The 23,162-nt window shown below is 40.5% G+C and overlaps 1 protein-coding gene across 1 annotated transcript; it reads right to left on the reverse strand.

Moving 5' to 3' along the window:
• Window positions 1–2,745: 2,745 nt before the first annotated feature.
• Window positions 2,746–18,708, reverse strand: apobb.1 (apolipoprotein Bb, tandem duplicate 1). Its single transcript, XM_061704529.1, has 28 exons — window positions 18,651–18,708; window positions 17,303–17,335; window positions 17,103–17,215; window positions 16,187–16,332; window positions 15,950–16,097; window positions 15,680–15,832; window positions 15,459–15,583; window positions 15,269–15,354; window positions 14,737–15,181; window positions 14,537–14,651; window positions 14,277–14,423; window positions 13,977–14,188; window positions 13,678–13,873; window positions 13,419–13,595; window positions 13,136–13,339; window positions 12,867–13,034; window positions 12,571–12,776; window positions 12,288–12,470; window positions 12,065–12,195; window positions 11,752–11,962; window positions 11,502–11,674; window positions 11,057–11,217; window positions 10,866–10,975; window positions 10,410–10,783; window positions 4,307–10,324; window positions 4,105–4,216; window positions 3,824–4,010; window positions 2,746–3,735 (listed from the first exon to the last, which is right to left on the reverse strand). The coding sequence occupies exons 1-28, from the start codon at window positions 18,706–18,708 to the stop codon at window positions 2,746–2,748; spliced, it is 11,382 nt and encodes a 3,793-aa protein (XP_061560513.1).
• Window positions 18,709–23,162: the final 4,454 nt, after the last annotated feature.

The following is a 23,162-nucleotide window of genomic DNA, read 5'->3' on the forward strand; positions in this document are numbered from 1 at the left end:
TATTTTAAAAATAGACATTAAGTTAGGAATTGGAATTGTGTTTAATTAATTCTGTATGGGCGGCACGGTGTAACGACTGGTTAGCACATCTGCCTCACAGTTCTGAGGACCCGGGTTCAATCCCCGGCCCCACCTGTGTGGCGTTTGCATGTTCTCCCCGTGCCTGCGTGGGTTTTCTCCGGGCACTCCGGTCACCTCCCACATCTCAAAAACATGCATGGTAGGTTGATTGAAGACTCTAAATTGATCGTAGGTGTGAATGTGAGTGTGAATGGTTGTTTGTTTATGTGTGCCCTGCAATTGGCTGGCGACCAGTTCAGGGCGTACCCCACCTCTCGCCCGGAGATAGCTGGGATAGGCTCCAGCACGCCCGCGACCGTGGTGAGGAGAAGCGGCTCAGAAAATGGATGGATGGATGGAAAATTCTGTATGAATCACTTTGAATGGAACTACCGAAACAAACGTTTATACAATATTAAAATTTATTGAGAGGCACGTGCATGCAGTATAATGATCAATATATATTTTTTAATAACAGTTCTCTTCAGTCATATTTATGTTTTGAATTGGTGGGCCCAATATCTGTAGAGTTTGGTGGGAGGGATTTTGTCATCAAATCCTCATGTAAGCATGATAGTAATACCATCCATCGATCCATTCACTGTACCGCTTATCCTCACTCGCGTGTTACAGTTATCTTTATCAGTTATTTTTTGAATCAAAACAAAGAATAGTAAAGGCCCACAATTACATCAGAATAATGACACCACTTATGAGCTTTTTTTCTATTAATAATATTTACAATGTATCGTCTGCGCAGGCAACAACAAAGACAAACGAACAAAGAACAAAGTGCACAACGAAATTCCTGAACAGAATCGCTTAAATTATTTTCCCGGTCATGTCACAAGTTTTGTGATGTTTTCAACACCGTCTGCTACCATGTAAATTGTTCTGTTTGGAATTGATTGACACTGTCAACAAATTACTAATTTATTCATTATTTTAACAATATGTGCATCATTATTGTTGTAGTTCTGCCATGCATCATTCTGAGAATATTTTGTAACGTCTTTTTTGTTAAATCTCTTATTAGGTTATACACCACCGCAAACTACAATCGCAATAATAAATATCTCCATCCAGCCATCCATTTTCCGTACCGCTTATCCTCACGAGGGTCACGGGTTTGCTGGGCGATATTGTTCAATGAATTCCTCACAGTGTCATCAAAATGGATCATTTGTTTTCCTCTTGGTTCTACTGTATATCACAGCAGAGGGTTGTGTTATATTGCAAAGGTGTACTTAATGTTAAGACCAATGAAGATTTAGCATATGTGTGAGTGAGCGTTTGTTCCCTAGAGCAAAAAGGAACATAACCTGTCAATACGTACACTGTTGACTCACCTCTCCCCTACTTAGAAAAGCCAGTAAAGGCTATCTGAGCATGATTGGGAGAGAGCTGCACTCAAGATAATCTAATCTGACAGAGGATGACAAGTCTTGTGTTGCATCACAGTAAATAAAAACAACCTTACTGTACAGTATATGCAAAAGGACTAACAGTCAATAGCGTTCATTAAAAGCTACATGAATGCAGGTAAAGACGGCAAAGAAGAAAAAAAATACTACGGTTGATCAAGAATCAAGTTTGAACTCATACTCGTATTCCTTACAGCAGGGGTTCTCAAACATTTTGAGTCAGGGATCCTTTATAGGGGAAAAATCTTTCCAAGTTGAAAAAGATTCATAAGACTATTAAAATGTAATTTATTCATGTATGTGTATTTATTATAATTAATGAATTAGTCATCATTTAATTGAATTTAAATGTAATCAGTTTTAAGTGTGTGGTGCCCTATTTGGGGATAGTTGATTTAGCCTGTACTGTAAATAACTAGCAAGATTTTGGGTCATTTGGATGTTGATTGAAGAATTTAAGGTAGGCCTGTCCTGTCAGTCCGTTGCGGCGTACTTCGACATTCCAACTGTTTTCTTGGTGACTGATGTCCCAAATGTCTTCAGATCATAAATAAGATCCTGCTGTTTACTTTGAGACTGCTCCCTTACCTTTCTCACAATCATCATCTCTCCACAAGAGACTCTTGCACAGAGCCGCAAACTGAGGGTAATTGCAATCATTTCACGTTTTCCACCTCCATTTTCATCAATACATTTTGACTGATATTCTGTTTATGACCGTAATCAATAAGCAATCATAAAATTGTTTAATTTCTGTGTAAACAGAAATAAAAAACTCAGCAGGGGATCAAACAAAATGATCAATTATAATCTAAATGCAGATTGAACCTTACTAGAATAGAAGTCTAACTAATGTTGCCTTGGAGTGGTTGTTTAAAAAAAGTTTCATGAAGATGGGCATTTTAGGAAACTGGTTGATTCGTGCAGCTGATGTGTAGTAAGAAGGTGCAAGAAGTTTATTAGTTTTAAGAATGAGATGTGGAACTGCACATTTGGCACAATAATATTATAATATAAAACCATTTTAATGGTTTTGTTTCATATGCAATGTGGACAAAACATTGGACATTGATGGTTAATTTTAATATACTTTATTGACATGTCATTCTTTGCATGAGTATGTGAAATGTTACATATTTAACAGTTTAAACAAACTCATTTAAAACTGTTATTCATTGGATGTTATAAATATGCTAGCAATCTAATACTCCTTCCAAACAGGTGGGAGTGTTTCATGCTGATTCAGACCTCAGTTGGTTCTTCATTGTTGGAAAGTAAAGGGGAGGTCAATCTCAAGCCTTCCATTACTGACTTTCACATCAGCATACTGTGAAGCTTGTGTAATTTGCTCAAAAACAGTGGTGTTGACTTGATCGACTACCTTAATGAACTTCTCCACAACGGAATTATATGCATTGTTGAACTGCTCGATATCAAGGGCGGAGATCTTGTCAACAACAACCTTTATGACTCTCACAATACTGTAATAGAGCTCATTGATTTGGAGGAACACTTCATCTAAATAGTCAGAGTTAATTGAGTCAAAAAACTGCTGAGATTTGTCAACAATAGCTGTCAGGGTCTCACTAAGTCTCACCAGCACTGTGTCTAAACTCTCCATATTTTTCACAAAGTACACTAGTCCACTGATGCCATCCTTGACATATGTTTTTACATTTTCAAAGATCTGGCCGACAGTAACTGCATCACCAACTGGCATGGTGACTTTCACGCTGCTGATTTTCTCCACAAATAAGTTATAGTAGACCTCTGTGTTCTGATAAATAACCTGGATAGTTTTGTCCAGAGTACTAGCTATGCTGCTGGTCATCATCTTCAGGACCTCAGGAAGTGTGGTCATTTCCTCAGACCCTGGGAGTTTGAACTTGATCTCTCTCAGTAGGTTGACGATAGTGTCCAAGACAACATGGATGTTTTGTTGGCACTGGACAATGGTGTTTCGAAAGAAGATTGACAGCTGGCTCATCTGGACATCACAGTTGATGACGGTATTATAGACATCGCTGATACGGTTGACAACGACATTCTTCAACTTCTTCATGTTGCTCATGATCTGATACTTGTGAAGAAACTCTGTGAAGGCAGAAATGACGGAAGGGAGTCGCAGCTTCAGTTCAGAGAGCATCAGTTTGGGTGTCTCAATGTTGTAGACAATTTGGAGGTTCATCCTCTTTGCATCCTTGGAAGATGATTTAATGACCAAGATATCAACATCAGCCTCTGGAGCAGACTGCCAAAAAGAATGCAAAAAAATAACTCTGAAGCAATACTGAGTAAAATCAATTAAATTTGCAAAAGTGTCAGGGTACTCAACTCACAGGATAACGACCGTAGAACCTTGCACTCATCTGAGATGGGACCTTGCCATTCAACTGCAAGCCCAGAAAGCCAGCAGATGGAGCAGATAGTGAGGCACTAAGACCATCTCTGCGAGCAGCATAGCGAAGGTTGACATCAGTGAAAGTTGGACTGGTGATGTCCACATTGAGGGTCTGGCGAGAATCACTGAAATAGAGAATACATCTTGAAATGAACTCTTGTCCTGTGATTGAATGAGAAACCAAATATACAACAAATATTGAAACAAAGATAATCTTACCTTGTGCCTTGGTCAATGACATGGTTAGAATCCATGCTGAGGTCGGCATGTGTCAGGGCGAGCTTGTTAATCATGTTCAAAGCTGCATTCTCAAAGCTTACTGTTGAAGAAGCTATTGGACAAAAGGTTTTGTGTAATTCAGTACTTGAAAATATTGCAACAGAACGCAAATAATTATATTAAGGGAATATCATCAACTCACCATCTATGTCATAATCCAAGAAGACAAAAGCGGAAGTGGCAGAGGATTTAAATGTGCCTTTGAAAACAGGAGTGTTTCCCTCCAGTAGTATGTCAAAATTTGAGGTGTACAGTGGGGTTGCAACCTTGCCATTGGTGGATATCTTCTGCTTGGCAAATGTAACATCGGTCACAGTTTTTTCAAAGATGGTGAAATCACCCAGGCTGCTTGGCTGTGACAGATTAATCTCGATATCAGCAGTCAAGGATGAGACTGGTGCAAGATCAATGGTAGTCTGGGCAAAATGCTTCCCATTCGTGTTGAAACTGAACAGGTTGAGCTCGTTGTTACTTGTATGCTTAAGCATGGCATAAACGTGACTTAGGGAGGCTTGGACAGACAGACTGTCAATCAAATCAAAGTTGATTACTTTAGTGGTGCCGCGGTTAAGCTTGACATCAGCAATGACCTTGGAGGTGGAGCGTAGGCCATTATTCAAGAACAGGTTAACGTCACTATCCAAGACTCCTAGTATTATATAGTCATCAAGCACTGTGCCATCCATGTTTGCCTTAGTGAATGCTTCAATGGAAATGTCTTCACTGCTTCCCTCCAGCTTCAGGCTGAATTCACTGTTTGCTTTTCCAACAGCCTTGACCACAGGGATGTTGAAATCACCCTTAATGTTCATGGTAGAGTGAGCCTTGGCTTTGGATTTGGTGTTTGCGACCAGATGCTGGTTCAATTCCAAGCTCACTATAGGCAGAGAAATTCGTGCAGCAGAAGCCACTGAAGTAGCAGCTTCCAGGGTCTCAATACTCATACTGAAGGTGCTGTCATGAGTTCCGTCAATGTGACGATTTTCTAGGGATAAGGAATTGGCCAACTTGATTCCTCTCTTGGTGGTCAGGCTGGTGGTGCCATCAAGTTTGGCTTTCAAGCCCTCAAACACAGAGGCAGTGGTAGCTCCCAGGCGGAATACAATATCATCTGCTGCAGACAGTCCAGTATTGACATTCACATTGATGACAGCAGATTTAAAGGACAACTCTGTAATCAGGTCACCCACAGGGGGGATCTCGATCAGGCTCATTATAACAGCGATGGGAGCAGCCTGATTTTTCTGATAAACAATCTTGGCATCTAGATTGACATTTTGTTCAGTAGAAATCATAAGTTGCTTCAGTCCTGTCAGCTCATACAAGTTCACATCACTTATTGCTGGGGTACGGATGTCAACAAAAGGGAATTCAATAACAGGAATGCTGATGGGGTTAGTCAGGAAGTTAAGATTGGCATTACCATCCATTGCAATAAAGGCACCAGCTTCATTTTTGTTGTTGTCAACAGTGAGGTTGTAGGTCATTACACCCTGATTAAGACGAGCAGTATAAATTGTATTCATCTTCTGGTTGTTGGGGGTCAGAGTGGCGGAATAATCATTCTGCAAATCAATCTTAGCAGTTGGTGCTCCAAAGACTGAAACCCTGCAATTTACTTTGTTTTGGAAGTCAGCGAAAAACTCATAGGGATAGGCAACAATGTTAATTCCATTGGAGAGAAGTCCTCTAACCACACCAGTGAAGTCTGTGTTATGGTTTACTTTAAGTTCAGCCTTCATGTTACTAAGGTTGAGATGTCCAGAGGCGGAAACCACACTGTTCTTAATCATGGAGGCCTTCATCTCGTTAAGGACATTAAACTTGTAGAGCAGAGGGCTTGCTTCAGCAGTTACTTGCTGTTTCATTGTCAATGGTTTTGAGTCTGTGTTACCAGAGAAAGTCAGTGTGACAAGGCTTGGACTGAGTGACAAAAACAGGTTGCTGATGTGGTTCCCTTCTTGAGCAACAGACTTGCCAACATTGTCAACAGTCAAAGTGAGGGTGTAGCCATCTTGACGGAGGATTGCCTTCTGGTTCATGGTGGCATCATTTTTTACATTAATGATTGGAAGGTCTACAAGATGTTTGTAGTTTGTTTCAAGAGAAGCAGCCATTCCCTCTTCCATGGCAATAAAAGCAAGGTTCGTAACATCAGCATTGTAATTTGGTGTATTAACTTTCACTGCAGTCTTTGCTTGGGCCTGGCCAGAGAGACCATAGAGAGATAGAGAGGCTTGGTGATCAACAACAAGCGCAAGATGGTTGATCTTGAGGGTCTCTGCGAGCACAACACGGCTCATTTTGGGAAGTGCAATTTGAGCAGTTGAGTCGAATTTGTAATTAAGGATTTCAAAGCTGGTAGATGTGCCTTGGGAAGTAATGATGCCTTTGAATTGGGGTGTCATTACTGTCTCAGTGGAGTTTTGGAGCTCAGCAGATGTCTTGACAGTGTAGATAGGAGTATTAAATCGGATCTCACCATAGAGTTTGCCAAAGCAAGGGACCATAATATCACACGGCATTGTTGGAAGTTTCATCTCAGGAATCGAAAGAGACTTAACAAGCTTCTCCACAGGGAAGTGAGGGATAGTAGGGAAAGATATCTCAGAAAGAGAGATATCTGAGAAGTTGATCTCAGGCATGGAAGGGAGGTAGTTCATTGTAAGGTCTCCAAAGAAAGTATCAATGTCAATCATCTTGAAATGAAAATTCAAGATGAAATCAATAATTTGGATGATTCTCTGCTTGATGTCATCAAATGAAATGGTGGTGGCTTTGATAGTATGGAACCCCAGAATTGTGAACTCAGGGATATCCAGATGTGAGGGGATTTCAACCAGCTGAAGTTTATCCATGTTGAACTTCATGGAAGGTACCACCAGGTCAGTGAGCGGAACAGTGAAAGATGGAATATTCAGCTCATATTTCTTCAATTTACTTAGTAGTGCGTCAAAGATTTGCTGAATCTCACTGATGATCTTTTGCTCAGGGAACACTGCCCTGATTTCCTCAATCACACTATCACATGTACGAGTGACAATTGCCAGGACTTTCCTGTAGTACTTGCTCACTAACTTCAGGTATGAGGTAAGCTCACCTTTAATGTCAATATTTGTAACTTCCTCTTTTATATATTCAAACAATCTCTTGATTTCTCTAAACATAGCCTGGTCCATCAATTCATTTACAGATGTAATAATTTCTGCAACTCTGATTTCCCTCAGACGACCCATAAAGCCTTTAGCAGAGGTCAAGACAACATTGGAGAAATCCTTTGCTGCTTCAAGTTTCTGGGGAATTTCAAGAGCCCTGATGAGATCATTAATGTAAGTAGTGCAAGCAGCAATGAATTCATTCACATAATCCACAAACCCATTATAATCCAATGATGTCATCTTCTGCGCGATAGACTCAACGAAAGACTTCAGGTGCTGAATCATATCCTTAACTTCAGTGGATTTCATGTAGTCAATAACTACCTGGAAGACCTGCTGGAATTTATTAGGGATGTCTGCATCCCTCACCATCCTGGCAACTGTGTTGAGGGTTTCCTCAATTCTAAACTGCTTGATGACCTCCACCAGTTTTTCCAAGATGGCTTGGACCTTTTTGTCAGCTTCAAACTTTACAACGCACTCCCTTAGCTGGCCAAAGACTGTGTTGATTTTTTCAAAGACGTTGAGATCCTGGATCAATTTCTTGATAAACTCTGTTATCTCTTTGGCTAGCTGAGTCGGAATCTGACTCATTAGATCCTTGATAGAACCACTGATGTTGATGTCTGTAATAAACTCCTTTAGTTCAGCAACAAAGTTGACAATATCAAAATTCTCAATTGTGCGTTTCATGATATTCAGGCAATCATTCAGAATAGCCATGATTTGGTATTCATTGTCAATATTACGCAGGAATGCCACACTGGTGCCTTGCAATTGTTCCAAGTCAATCTGCTGGATCGTCATCTTCACTGTATCGATAACATACAGAACCATTCCCTTAATGTCATACTCATAATTAATAGTATTTACCAGTTCCTGGATCCTTGACGCGATGGTTTCAAACATTTTTCCATCAACAATAATCTGCTCCATCATGGCAACATAGCTTTGAATGTAAAAAGTGACATCAGTGATCATTTTGTCAAAAATAACCCTCAGGTTTCTTAATGCAGTATCTACGTCATCCATGGAAAGCAGAATCTTTGGCGTAAGTTCACTGAAGTACTCCTTCAACTGAATGACTTTGCCTTCAATGTTAAATTGAGTAACAAACTCACCTACATGCTGAGGAAGTGCCTCAAGTTTCGCCCTGATTTCCTCATTGCTGATGCAGTCCTGAACAATTTCTGCAAGACGGACAATAGCATCCTTGATGCTTTCCAAGAAGAAAGGCACATTTTCTATCAGAGGGAACTGAATGATGTGGCAGTTTGTGTTCTTGTCATACTTGAGGAAACCCGAGAGACCAAATTCCTGGTTGTCTGTGGATTCGGTGTTGATGATGTTTGTAAGTAGAGTAGCAGAAATGCCCATGCCAGTTCCCTCAGCAGTGTTGTAAAGACTCATGTCTTGATTAAAGGCATTATTATTCATTTTAGACTTTAGACTAACACTGGTCTTCTGTTCGTTAGGGGAAAGAACAGCGTCCATCTTATTGTCAAAAGTGGTCTCCAGGGAAATTCCGTTGTCTAGTGCCTGGCTGACTGAGGCTCGGCATTCATGTGAGCTAGCAAAAGCCAAGGGTTGTGCTCGCAGGAGGAACTTGCCATAGAGCTGTGCACTGTGCTTTCCATACAACGATAAGTCTCCATCAGCGTTGAAGATGGCATCAAGGTTGAAGTCAAAAGGAACAATGCTGGAACGGAGGGTATGGTCAAAGCGCATGGCCTGTGAGTTAAAGCGAGCATCATTGGTGAACTTGGCAGCAAGACCAATAATTTCAAGCTCTGAGTTATGGCTCATGTGGGTTCCAAAAAGATTTCCAGTTGTGCTGCACTTTGCGTTGGCAGTCATGTCAGCATAGTTAACCTGATAGAGGTGCTTGATCTCTGCCTCATCATAGGTGGCTTTCAGGCTTCCAGTCAGGTCCAGCTTATAAAAACTTGCGTGCAACTGAGCCTCATTAATAATGTTGGCAGCAAGAAGCTTCAGGTTGTTGTTGACCTTGGCCGATGCTGAATAGGGTGTCAAGTCAATGGAAACATCATGTTTGTAAGAGGCATAGTCACTGTACTGGACTTTAGCCTTAGAGTTCAAGTTAAGGCTAGAAAGTGTTATGGTCAGATCATTGCCATTATCAAACTTGAGGTCGAGCATTGCGGCCTTGTTGTTAATGGACAGAGTTGCTCTTGTAGTGTCCAGCCCAGCATTAAAGGTGTTTTCCAGAGACAGTGGACTCTGAAGAGTGTTTGTTCCACTTGTGATCAAACCGTCCTTGTCCAATCTCAGGGTGGCTTTGTGTATGGCAGTGTTCTGTAGAAGCCGAATGATGGCATCACTGTTTACAGTCAGACCATTGACATCAAGGGAGGAAGTCAGCAAAGAGTAGATTTGATCTTGAGAGCGGTCTGCATTCGTTTCCACTCTCAGCGAAATTTTGCCGGTTCCAGCAGAAGCTTCAGCCTTGTTGTGGATTTTCATACCAAGCGCAGCGGCACTTGAGTGCCACTTCAGTGACAGGTTGCTGTCTGTGAAAGAAAGCTCAGCAACATGTGTCAAGGTGTCTTCAAAGGCATTGGTGTGAGAAACAACCAATAAGTCACCATTAACAAAGGTTGCTGTAATTCTGTTTTTAGCCTGAACAATGGTTGAGTCAAATTCAACCAAGGAATCGATCTTTGCATTTGGTTTGAATGGAATAACATAGAAAGTCTGAGATGAAATTGTCTGGGCATAGAGGGGTCCAGCCCTGAACATTCCCTTAAAGTTGTTATCAATAGAGATTTTTTCAGCGTTGATTCCAGTCAGAGAATTGTGCTCGATGTCAACAATGAGGCTAAGTGGGCTTGTGGCTTTAATCTTGGAACTTGATTGAACACTAATTTTGTCAGTAATGGTTGCATTCTCAACAAAATTGACACTGGCTTCAATGAACTTGTGGGACAAAGAGCCTTTCATCTGGGCCTTGAGTGAGTCAGTGGTGGCCAACATTCCAGAGCCTAAATGAAAAACAGAAAGAAAATTAGTTATTACAGCCTTACCCTTGGATAATGCAGCATGAGTGTGATTTTATTTTAGAAATACCTTCAAGCTTGACTGCGAGTATTTCAAATGGCGAGGTTCCTTTCACATCAAACTTGGCAGAGTAACTTGGAGTTTCCACAACATCTTTGCCGGCTGCCATCGATGCCTCTATGTTGTAGAGGTTGCTCTTCATCTGTGTTGAAACTTCAGTTTTGCCAAAAAGAGGAACAGTTAAAGTGAGGCTCTCAGGGACAAAAAGCTCTGGGATTGGAATCTCCATTGAGATGATCTCCATTCCAAACTCAGGCAGAGACAGGTGAGGTGTTGTTAAAGCTGGTGGGAAATTGAGCTCCTTAGTTGATTTTCCTCCAAGAGGGAGTGGGATGACGATGGTAAAGCGCTCTTTGTTGAAGTAGTACACAGCCTTTGTTTCACTGTTAAAAGTTCAGCAGGTAAACACATAAATGTGAAATGAGAACCCCAATAACCAATTAATCTGGCCCATTTCAAACTTACGTGTTCAAGAACAATCTCTCTGGCAGAGAAATCTCAGGCATATCTGGAACTCTGAAGTTCTGAAAGTAAGGGATCTCAGCACCATACTTCTCCATGTAGTTGTTTGCTGCCTAATAGACAGACAACAATAAAAATCTGTTTTACCTTCAAAAAAATAAAAACAAAACAGCCATAATAGCTGTATCACCTACCTCCCCAAACTTATTGAAGATGTGAGCGACCTTCATGTCAGTCTGTCCCACCTGTGTGTCAAGAAGTTGTTGTGTATACTTCTCAAACACATCAGAGAATAGCCCAAAGGTGACATCAGTGTTCACATCAGATTTGAACTCAACCGCAACCTTGCTGTCATCTTGAGAATGGAGAACAAATGGAAACATTTTAAGCAATGAAGAAGTGTTTCTCTTTTAATGACTTTTACCTTAACGATTGGGTTAACATTAGCATTTCAATTTCAGTGCTGATTTTAAGGTACCGTGTAAAGTCAGAAATGGATATGAAACACCCAAGAAAGAAAAGATGCAGTGAGCTAGCCAATTCTGAGTATTCGTATTAGTATAAGTATTGCTGATGGTTGTTATTGATAGGGCTGGAAGCATGGTAAATCAGTGCACTACATATGGAAAAATATATTACCATATTTCATTGCAAGCTCCTGTTTGGACACAGCCTCCAGGACCTTCACTTCACTCTTCAGCTTCAATTCCAATTCTTCTTCTCGCTTTATGTTAGCTGTGACTGAGGCATCAACGTTCCATGTGGGGACCAGAAGCTGAATTTGAAGCATACCTTTCTTCATCATTTCAAGACTGAAATAAATACCAGAGTCAGAACCCACAGTAAAATATGGCATCTTTGTTCCTCCGTGAGACACTTCATTTCTTACTTGGCTCGACCAACCAGGGAAAGCTGAGGGATGTTTTTGTTCAGGAGATCCAAAGAGATGGAGTGTGTTCCTTTGCCTCTCGTATTCCCATCAACAACACCTAGCCTCAATCCTGCTTCCACATCATAGTCAGGAATCTGGATATCAGCTGTGACCGAGTTCTTCCTTCTGTTGTATTTCATGATAGCTCTGGCCTCCGTCGGCTCTGCGCCTGTTTTTGCCCAACCAACCCAATAATGTCACTTCACTGGATTTCAAAACCACTTTGAGTGATGTAGAAGCTCATATTATTATTATCTTTAGTGTGACGTACCTTCTGCTCTAAGAACAAACTTCACAGAGTCAACCTTTTGTCTGGCCTCGTCTCCCTCCTTAAGCAGCTCATAGACAAGACTGGCGGTGTACTCAGTGACTTCACCGGTAGGATGGAGCTCCAGTGCAAATCTATCAAAATTTATGATATCATTTAATGGATTAATCTGTTTTTATTAAGTAATTTATTCATAGAAATGTAGATGTTCTGTGTGTTTTCTCACTTGCTGTCACCGGTGAAGGGGAAGTAGGGGGCTGTGTCTTGAGAGAAAGCATCAATGTACTGAAGAGCAGTGCAGTATTTCATCCCAGCAAAAAAGGGGGTGCATTCACTAACATCGACTTTGTTTGCCCCCATTGGGGTGATAGTCACAACCTTTTGTTCATTCACTGCCACCAGAGTGTTTCTAAATTTTAAATACAAAGGAAGAGTTAAAATCAACAAAAATGTAACTTCCACCCTTGGCATACAGCTACCATTATTATTATTATTATTTTGTAACCTACGTCATTTTGATGAGCTTGGTTGGGCTCTTTGGAGCAGGAATGGTCAGTTTAACATGGTCACGTCCCATGGAGAGCTTGGCCTGAAGGCCACTCTCATGGAAGATGTTGGAGTACATCTCCAATCCAGAGTTGAGATATTCAGGAATGTAGGCTCCAACATGGGTCGCAAACTCAATGCCAGCAGAGGGCATGAAAGCTACTTCACTCTGTCAGAGAAACACAAAAGATGTACAGTAATTAGAATATGTGACTTATAAATCATTGGTGTGATTAAAACATATTCAGCAAATAATGACCATGTCACGGGCAATCTTAAGTCCAGCCTTGATACCAGGGGTGAAGGTCCCAGACAATGAAATTTTCAGAGGTACACCAGTGACAGTAGGCAGGAAAAAGTCATTGTCCATGAAGATATAGTGGGCAAAGATGGTGTTGTCAGCCTTTGTCATCAGTCCCATCAAGACCTGTGCAAATGCAAGTCAGATTTAAATCACAAACAAAATAAATTGATTTAAAAGAATAATGCCGTAAACTGTTCTCCTCAAGTTATATTTTCTTTCCTTACGTCAGTGGGGAACATCCTGAACATGCTCTTTATCATCAAGGCAGCAGAGTATGCCATATCTCCCATTTCACTAGACTTCAGATATCCCAGCTCATTTCCGAATAATCTCAGATACATCATTGCCTCTGGAGACTTTGAGGTCTCCAGTTTTCTCATCAGCATGTTGAGGTTCTGCCCAACTTCTCTCATAAAATTCAGAGAGACCTAAACACAGATGTGCACAAAGTATTACTTAATTGTTTGATACAACCAAAGTAGAGTTGTTTTCAGCCACCCCAAATACCTGTCTCTTCATCTCAGCGTTCCTTGAACCAGGAAGGAAGCGCTGTACAATCTCTCTGACTGCGTGCATGTTATCCGAGACAAAGTATATCGTCTTCATTGCAGTGTCAGGGAAGAATCCGTTGTCACCAAACAGTGCATCAACTGTTGGCTCAAATCCTTTACCCTCCATCCCAATCTGTAATGGTGTTACAAGTCACAAGTTAACTTGATCTAAATTTAGTCCGACAGTTTATTTTCTGACCACTCAAAATATTTACCTCTATCATGTCAATGTCGAAACCAAATGCCTTAAGAGTCATTTCCAGCATGGCTTCCTTGGGCAGGTAGCTGGTTCCCTCAAAGATCATGTTTCCTTCCACAGATCCGATCCGGTAGTTGCGAGAGAACTTGATGGGATTCATGATGGGTCCAATCTCATTGTCCTGGAGGGCATCACGAATCTTTTGTCTGAGTCTTGGCAAGAAAACAAAGATACAGTTCAACCTCTAATTTTCTCGATTTGGTGGCACTCTGACAATAACAACAAATGAATGATTATGCAGCAAACTTCACTTACTCTTCGGTTTTAGGCTCACTTGAAGACAAAATATTGGTAATATGGGACACCACAAAGCTCTTAAATTGGGTGTCTTCTTCAGTCGGCAAGGCAGTGGCCAGACGCACCAACTCACTTGGCAGGGGGTTCTTCATAAGCACAAGATAAGCAGCAATTCTCTTTTGCACAGGGTTGGCACTGTCCAAAAGGACCTGAATGAGAATTTCTCTTCCCTGTGAAACAAACAATTAATCCAATTAGCAAGCATTATAAGCAATTTTTTTTTATTATTCTTTAATATCTCTAAATGTTTGCACTTGCCTCATCTGGGATGGGAGTCAGCCGGTAAACCTGAATGGCAGCTTGCTGCACTGCCAGGGAAGCTTCTTGTTGGTTCACACACTGCAGCACTGAAGCTCTGAGTGCAGGACTAGCAGGCACAACAGCAGGAGCCATGTTCCCAATAACCTAGACCAACACAGACGAAAGTTCTCTTTATTGTACAGAATAAACACAAACAGGATTTGGATAATGTTTCCAGAAGTCATGTCATTGAACTAGCCATTTGTTAAATTACGTACCCTCAAAGTCAGGAAAGTGTTGTCTTCGTCACCAGTGCAGTCACCCAAATGACCTGCCATGAACTCAGCAACAGAGCGAATCTCAGGGATTAGCTTTCCTTCGCTTTTGTAAAACCTGTGATGAAGACATTTCGGTTCAAAGCTGTTGAATCCCATTTGACGGTCATTAGTATACCTTGAATGAAGGTAACGTAACTCACCTCTTGACTACATTGCTCAGGCCGTACATGATAGGCTTACTGGGCTTGTACTTGACCATTTCAAGCATGTCGTTAATCAGAAGAGCAGAAGGATTAGAAACAAGTCCCAATGCAAACACTGTGGCATCAACTTCAACTGCTGAGGTTTGGAAGCCCCTGAGGATCTGCATGATGGCACTGCTGCACTCTGGAGTTCCGCACTGGGCCAGAACTTGATAGGTCAGGACACGGGACACAACAAGAGCCTCGGGAATGGCACTGCTCAGGGTTTCGGTCTTCATTCCGCGGACCACGGTGACGATCTGATGGAATAGGTGTGCCCTCCTCTCACCCTCGGTCTCAGGCAGAGTGGCCACGTCGCTCAGCAGATCCAGAAAAGCATCTTTATCTTGGAAATATGTCTTGTGCTCAACAGTGTCCATATGAAGACCCTTGGCATTAACACCTGTGAGACACCAGCAGCGTTGTAGTAATTAATGGTTTCACTTTGGAGATGGGAATCAAAACATCTCAGATTAAATTCTGATTTTACCATGGTCAAAGATTCTGTCGTTGGAAGTAGAAACCTGCACCAGGGTTAGTTCTTGTTTTCCAACATTTGTAACTCCATATTCACCCCTAAAATTGTAAAACACAGCTTTAGGCTCCAGACTGAGGCATAAAACAGGCTATATTACTGAAGCACAATATATGGGGCATGAGGTACGTAGATTCAGACTTACTTGTGGGAGAATGGGATCAGCATGTGCTTCTCTGTGCAAGACCCAGAGGTCATGTGTTTCTTCTCATTGTCAAACATGTAGTTACAGGTCTGCGAGCTTCTGATGAGCTTGGAAAGAGGGTATTGCTGAAAAAGGTAATTTGACATTAAGAAAATTACATTATGCTCCCTTCAACTTGGAATGGCATTTTTCAATCCTAAATTGTTGTTGTCTTGTCTTACCATGCCAGAGATGAGTGCCAAGGGGCTGGTATAATCTCTTACTGGGACAAATTTGTCACATGTGGACAGGTCCCTTTCCAGGCTAATGTCAGTTGCAATGTCCTCTCTAGCGTTGACCGTGTAATAGGTCTTGCACATACCATGGATTGTTGGCTAAAATGCAAAAAGAATAAATGCATAATTGCTTTACATTTGTAGGGATTATTAATTTGACTGAGAAAATGGAATACTCTAGTTGTTTTAGGAAATTGGCAAAGGAAATTACGGTACCATATTCGTGTTCTTGTCCTGTTCCACTAGAGGCACAGCCAGGGCTGAGATGATACCCCTCTTGATGTTCAGGGTGGTTGTTGTCTCACCTTCCTCAGGGTACAGTTTCACATCGTGGACACCCTCAACCACAACCTTCAGAGGATATCTAAAAGACAACAGAGAACATGTTAACGGACTTGGTTTTGTACATCTACATTTTTGTTGATTATGTTCCAAAATATGTGGTAGTGGTACCTTTCCATTTCATCAGCAAAGGCATCCGAGCTGGGCGCAGCATTGAACGTGGGGTTGCCATCTGAGTCAACACCAACCACTTCACTCAGGCTACAGCCAGTGGTGTGTACGATGAAACTGCAAGTCTGGGGAACTTCGATTTCAACCTGTGACAGACCCGTGTCAACATTATATCGTAGCTTTATCGCTCTCACAGGCTTTACACACATTTAAACTTATTGAAACACACTTTTTAAACACCTTGTAAATGTATTTTAGGAGGTTAGGAGGAGGTTGGCCGGTTGGCTCAAGCTATGGCGGACCTAGTTGTGAGTGTCTTAGCTGTGGTCATCTGCAGCTCCTGTGAAACCCATTGTGGTTTGTGTTTTACTCTAATCCAGGCATTCAAAAAAAATAAAAAATAAAAATAAAATAACTGAAAAGTGCACCGGTGACTGTGGTTCTATTTCCACACATGTGAGGGCATTATAGATTTGATTTCTGTGACAGACAAGTCGATCTGGGGGAAAAAAACAACAACAACATGATAGCGCTGGGTGAACCACAACATAATGGGGGAAAAACTATAGCCTGTATACAAACTTTTGTCAATACTTTAGCCCTTAATAAGTGTCTTTCTAACAAAATTACCCTCCCCAGCCTGAGGGGTACCCAAATTCTCTCATTCACATTTCTTTTGATCAAATTTACTGTGCCTACTAGGAAACTAAAAATGAATATTTTTAGTTTCTGAAATATAATTTTAGAATATTTCAGAAATTCAATTCTATTAGTCCGAAATGCTTGTCGTCTGCACAGATTAGTAAGGTACAGTGTGTAGCCTACCAGAGTGGTTGATGGTGGTGATTTTTTATTTATTTTTTTTTTTGTTCTTTTAAAAAATTAATTATCTGAAAAGAGACTGCACCGCTCAAACCTTGCATGTTGCCCTGGGTCCGTTCTTGACAGACGAGGTTCCAGTGATGGCATTCAGAGATTCAGCTACGTATTGGTATTCGTACTTGTGCAGGGTCTTGTACCTTTGGGCAACTAAAGGACAACATCGGTATCACCTTGGTGAGACATTCACTGTTATTGTGTGATAGATTATTTAGCAATTCATCTGGGACAACTTACGCAGGCAAGTTGGCTGATATCCATCTTGGGCAACTTGGAACAAGAAAGAGAATAATTGTTTATTTCCACTATGTCAAAAGAAATATTGCATTCAAATAGCTCAGGCATATTCTCTTCATCTGGCTCGTACATAAGCATAAGAATAACATAAAATCTGCAAGGTATGTATTTATTTTACAAACACTGTTCAATGAAAAGCATGTCTGTCCAGACTGTATTTTTTTAATCGAAACACAAACAAAACAACATTTTTATTGTTTTTCAGCTACAAACTAAAAAGTCACAAAAATTCGACAATATTAGACAGTCAAGATATATATAAAGACACACTGATAAAACGTCTACTCTACACTGTCCCCATCTATAATGAGAGAAGTCAATTTGTTATTATCAACTAAGTGGACGTCAGGAAGTCTGGATGTGGGTGTCTCGGTGTAAGCTGTGGCTGACAGCAGCTCCTATGTGAGTGTACTTTCCTCCTGGCATTCGCTAAATTGAAAAGTGCATCTGATGTCCTTTCCCCTCATGTAAGGGTATTACAGTAGGTATACTATACACTCTGTTATAGAGAATTTAATGCAACTGATGTAGAGTGAACAGCACAGGACCCAGTATCGCGCCTTGTGCAACACCCTTGGTTAATAGCAGGAAAACCAATTGATAGTGTCAAAGAGTTACACATTGCTTTTGTTGGAATAGATCATTTTAAAACCAGTTAAATAACCAGCAGTCAAATCCAACATCTTTCAGCCTACGTAGCAGCAAAGCATAGTCAACAGCATCAAAAGCTTTGGTAAGGTCAATAAATAAAGCAGCACAATATTGCCCTTGGTCCATAGCGCTTTTTACAGTAATATTATTTGTTACTGACCAAACTGCAGTATGTTTGTATCATAACGTGAATCTATTATTGCCAAGTAAGAAGGGACCAAAACACCGGAATTAAATGCAGACCTTAAAGGTAGCACTAGTAATCCTATAAAAGCATGACATATATTTTAAATGGAATCACAGAAAAGAAATCGACTGACTTGAATAAATCCTTTCCAGCAAAAAAATAAAAACAAAATTGCAATTTCTTTAGAAACAACAGCGATGTGCCGTAAATTGAATTGTCCTTAAAAGTAAAGCTTCTCATCTGTAAAATGCCCCCCCAAAAAATGCACTGGCTCCACATGGTCACCCAAAGGCCCAACGTATTAGAATGCTTCAAAAAACATTATCATTAGCCAACATTGATCATAGGAAAGTCGCAACACCAAGCTTAAGTTTTTACAGCAAAATAATACAAATACAATATCTTTAAAACAACGACCAAAGAAGGATAAAAACTGTTGAAAGTACTCACCAGCAGCCAAGGCCGATGTGCTGAAGATCAGCAGAAGGCAGAGCTTTGAGTCCCTCATGGTGGGCTCATAAAGCTCAATCCCTTCGGTGTTTGGCGAGTACTCAGATGAGACTGAGTTGTCCGAATCCTCTCTGGTCTTTTATAGAGCAAATACTGGGAGGAACGCTCAAAGTCCGCTGTGCCCTGCAGTGTGGAGGGACAAAGGGAAAAGGTTTGAAAAGGATACACATTGCTCAAATCAGAGGCTTACAACACCAGATTTTCTGAAATCGTTACACAGGGGGTCCTGACTCAAATGTTTGATCGTATCAAGACAAGTCAATGAGTTCAAGTTACTTTGTTGGTTTTCAAACTCAATGTCTGTGCTTGACCGAGATGGACTAAGCTGATCAAATGGCACAATTATGTAATACAAACTTGATACCACTAGAAGCCAGTCATAGACAGATCTCGTGATCAATTATTGAAAAGTCTCCAAGTAGTGGTGATTTTGTATTCGAGCATCGAGTATTTGGTTGAAATGCGGATATTAAAAGCTATTCTCCAAAATGCTATCAATCCATGCCATGACATTCGTGTTTGAAATTCATTTCATTTCATTAAATGCATTAAGAGCTAGTATGTTGTCTTAAATATCATATATAGTATACTGTATTTAAAAATATGTAGACCTTTTTCTGGGTGTTATAGCCTATACAGTTAATTCTTAAATCAGCACATTTCGTGATTCATCAACGCAATGCAGTGCCAACTCCCATTTCCAAGATGGCCTCCCCCATGAAACCAGGCTTCACCTTCCTTTTTATTGCACATAAAACGTCAAATCACTCGCCTGCAAAATAACCAGATGGAATTAGCCCAGTCTAGTTCTCAGTGGCTCAACTCTGAATTACATCCATTTAATGTGAGCCCTAAAGTTTTGGCACATTTGCTTAGTCATCGCAGAAGCTTCCAGCTGTGTGGAGGAGGTCACTGATACAAGTGAACTGGTTCTCATTTTGTGTGGCGTGATCGATCAAAGCATGCTCCAAACGCAATAGTCCATTAACATTGTGTAAAAACAATGACTCTTATCTCCATGTTCTGTGAATGATAATTATTACATTTTCTCACATTTTTAAAAGCATTTTTACTGTTGAATTAGTAATTAAAAAAAATATCTAAAATGTCGATACATTGCATTTACTGTACGTTATGTTAGTCATTTAAAAATCTTTTTTTGATGAATTTGTTTATGACCCTTAGAGGACTTCTTTTCTCACAGGAAAAAAAAAAAGGTTCGCCACCCATGTGCAATACCCAACATTTAAACACACAGTCACGTATGAAGGTTAAAAATAAAATAATAAGAATATTAGTACTGAGAGCATTTTACCTTGCTCTTGTGTTGCTGCTTCTTGCCCCGATTCCGCTGCCACTAACCCAAAATGAAAACAGTCCCCCCTAATTCAATACCAGATGGATGATGAACTTCGATCTGCAAACATTCAAAGGTTCCTCTAAGGCTTTGTTTGCTGTTCAAGCAAACATAAATAAACATTTTAACTCAAGGTTGAAACATGTTTTTATCCCTATACCACGAGGTTGTAAGTTCAATCTTGTGAATGATCGAAATTCCCATGCAGTGTGGAAGCATGTTTTGTTAGCATTGCATTTCTTTTTTTTGCATTGACTGACAAGGAGGTCGTGGGGGGGCCGGGGGGGGGGGGGTCAGCCCTTGAACACATGATAAGCCACACTGTGTGCAATTTGTCTCTTAGATTCAATCAGGAAACCAATCACGCTATTGATTTTGATGGTCATATTCCTCACCGCACTATAATTCTGCCATCTTGCATTTGCTGGGGTTTTGCATTTATCTACCTCATCCATCCATCCATCCATTATCTCAGCCGCTTCTCCTCACTAGGGTCGCGGGCGTGCTGGAGCCTATCCCAGCTGTCATCGGGCAGGAGGCGGGGTACACCCTGAACTGGTTGCCAGCCAATCACAGGGCACATACAAACTAACAACCATTCGCACTCACAGTCACACCTACGGGCAATTTTAGAGTCTCCAATTAATATATGTTTTTGGGATGTGAGAGGAAACCGGAGTGCCCGGAGAAAACCCACGCAGGCACGGGGAGAACATGCAAAGTCCACACAGTCGGGGCCGGGGATTGAACCCGGGTCCTCAGAACTGTGAGGCTGACGCTCTAACCAGTCGGTCACCGTGCCGCCTTAGCTACCTCATTTGCTTAAAAAAAAAAAAATAATAAATAATAAAAAAAAAAAAAATAAATAAAAATAAAAAATAAATAAATAAATAAATAAATAAAACAAATAATTAATTCCTCCACGCCAAGGTGGAACCACCATCTAAAGTACATTAGAGGGCTGCTAGTGACTTTCATATTTTAATATGCTATGCTGATCATACACATTTGATTAAAGTTAATTTTAGATTTGTAATTTTTTTTTAAGCATAACTGTTAACTGTAAACCACTCCATTGACACACTGGAGGTTTACTGGTATTGGTCTATCTGGAGGGGCGAAAGTTGGCTGAAAGTCCAGACACAACCAAGTCATGCACAGGGTATCTGCTGTGTCATAAATCGTCTTGTGCCCCTGCAGCCACTTTATCAGGTAGAGAATGATAACACTTTTCAAACCCAATAAAACGCCATTGACATTCGAAGAAGACAGATCAAAGTTTATCATATTTCTCTACACTATAAGGAGGGCATGCATGCTATCGTGTTGTTACATATTGCATACTAAGTACGGGTCCAGTATATTGGCCACAATTTTGTGTAGGGAGGCACTTCCAAAATGAACAACTCAGTCAGACTTTTTCTTTTTCTTTTCTTTTTTTTTAAAGATGAGAAAAACATACGATCCAATTAAATCAACTATTTTCCTATTACAAACTGTTAAAACTTGGTTTGATGCTATTACTCACATCACTCCAAACCACACAAACTATTGTACACGCTGTACTGTACATGACTGTACAAACATACAAACTCGTTAAAATAAAACCTCATCAATGTGACTAAAACCCAAACCCAAGAATCCCTTCATATCACCTGATCTAACTCAAGTAAAAAAAAAAAAAAAAAGGAATGTAAATCTCAATTATAAACCTAAAGCTGAATCTTGCATCCCTTTTTTTTGCCAGCTCACTGTAAAAATTCAGAAGTGGGGAACCTTTTTACTATCAGGGGCCATTGTTTAAAAAAAAAAAAAAGACAGTAGGTCAACAAGTTCTTTTTGTTTCTTTGGGCACAATACCACAAGTTTCCAACAAGCATGCAAAGACTTTACCCTTCCCTAATCTAATCCTTTCCCATGTGTACAGTTAAATATGGCATTTTGTTCTCCACCTAAACACAACATGACCTCTTTAAACTAGCGATGCTCTGGTGTGCACAGTCCAAAGATGAACTTAATGTTGTTGTTGTTCTTTTCTCCCCCTTACACCTTGTGGTGCATAGTAACAACTATATCATTATGTCAATCACGGTCACAAAATGTGACGCGTTGTCAGTTTGATTTCCCCTCGAGGAGCATTAAGTCGACTTTTTTTCTAACCATAATGTGTAAAACCACATTCTCGCCCCCTTCTAATTATTTGTGTGAAATACAGTGGAAGGTGTTAATAACACATTACCGACAAAACAATAATGTCATAATTGTCTTGGCTCAAACAAGAATGTGCTCCCATTATAATAAGTATCCTCACATCTATTGAAAAAAACCCAAATATTAACCTCCATTCACTGTATACTGCTAGAAGCCGTAGCAAGTGTCTATATTTGAAACATTTCTCTTAGCACCCTCTAGTGCAATATTCCTGAATCATTGAAACCAAACAAAGCAAAAAAAAAAGTTAACAGCGGTGTGCTGTTTCTGTGCTACTTTCCCAAATCTCTCCTTGCCTTCCTCGCAAATGACAATATTACAGTAAATTACAGTAGAAACATCTCACAACCAAACCAAAAATGTCACAAAGTATATACTATACTGAAATCGTGATGATTGATTCACAAATGTACCAAATAAGTGTGACCTTTTCAGTTAAACACAAAACTAATTGTACCTTGTGCCATCTAGTGGAAGAACATTTCATTGTTCTGTCTGTCACGACATGTCGCTGCCATAGATAGATGAACAAAGATACATTAAATGCTCATTTTCGAACCAATTAAAGGAACTTGATTGATATCCCACCTGATGATATCTTCCAGGTGTGGTTGGGATACATCATCTTTTAAATTCTTTTTTTTTTGGGTCTCATTTCACTTCAACTTTACTGATGGCCATTTGTCTGCACGTACTGGATACACTCCCCTGAGAGAGATAAACGCACTACGTGCTCATGGGAACAGGTGTCAGGCTTCAGACACACACACACACACACACACACACACACACACACAGTTAATTATTGATATCCCCTCACTGAAATGCTGACATACACACCACCACACTTCCTGAAGTGTCTGTAAGCTGCACAAGTAACGGCA

This window comes from Phycodurus eques, chromosome 18 (genome assembly GCF_024500275.1).
Source record: "Phycodurus eques isolate BA_2022a chromosome 18, UOR_Pequ_1.1, whole genome shotgun sequence".
Taxonomy (NCBI): Eukaryota; Metazoa; Chordata; class Actinopteri; order Syngnathiformes; family Syngnathidae; genus Phycodurus; species Phycodurus eques.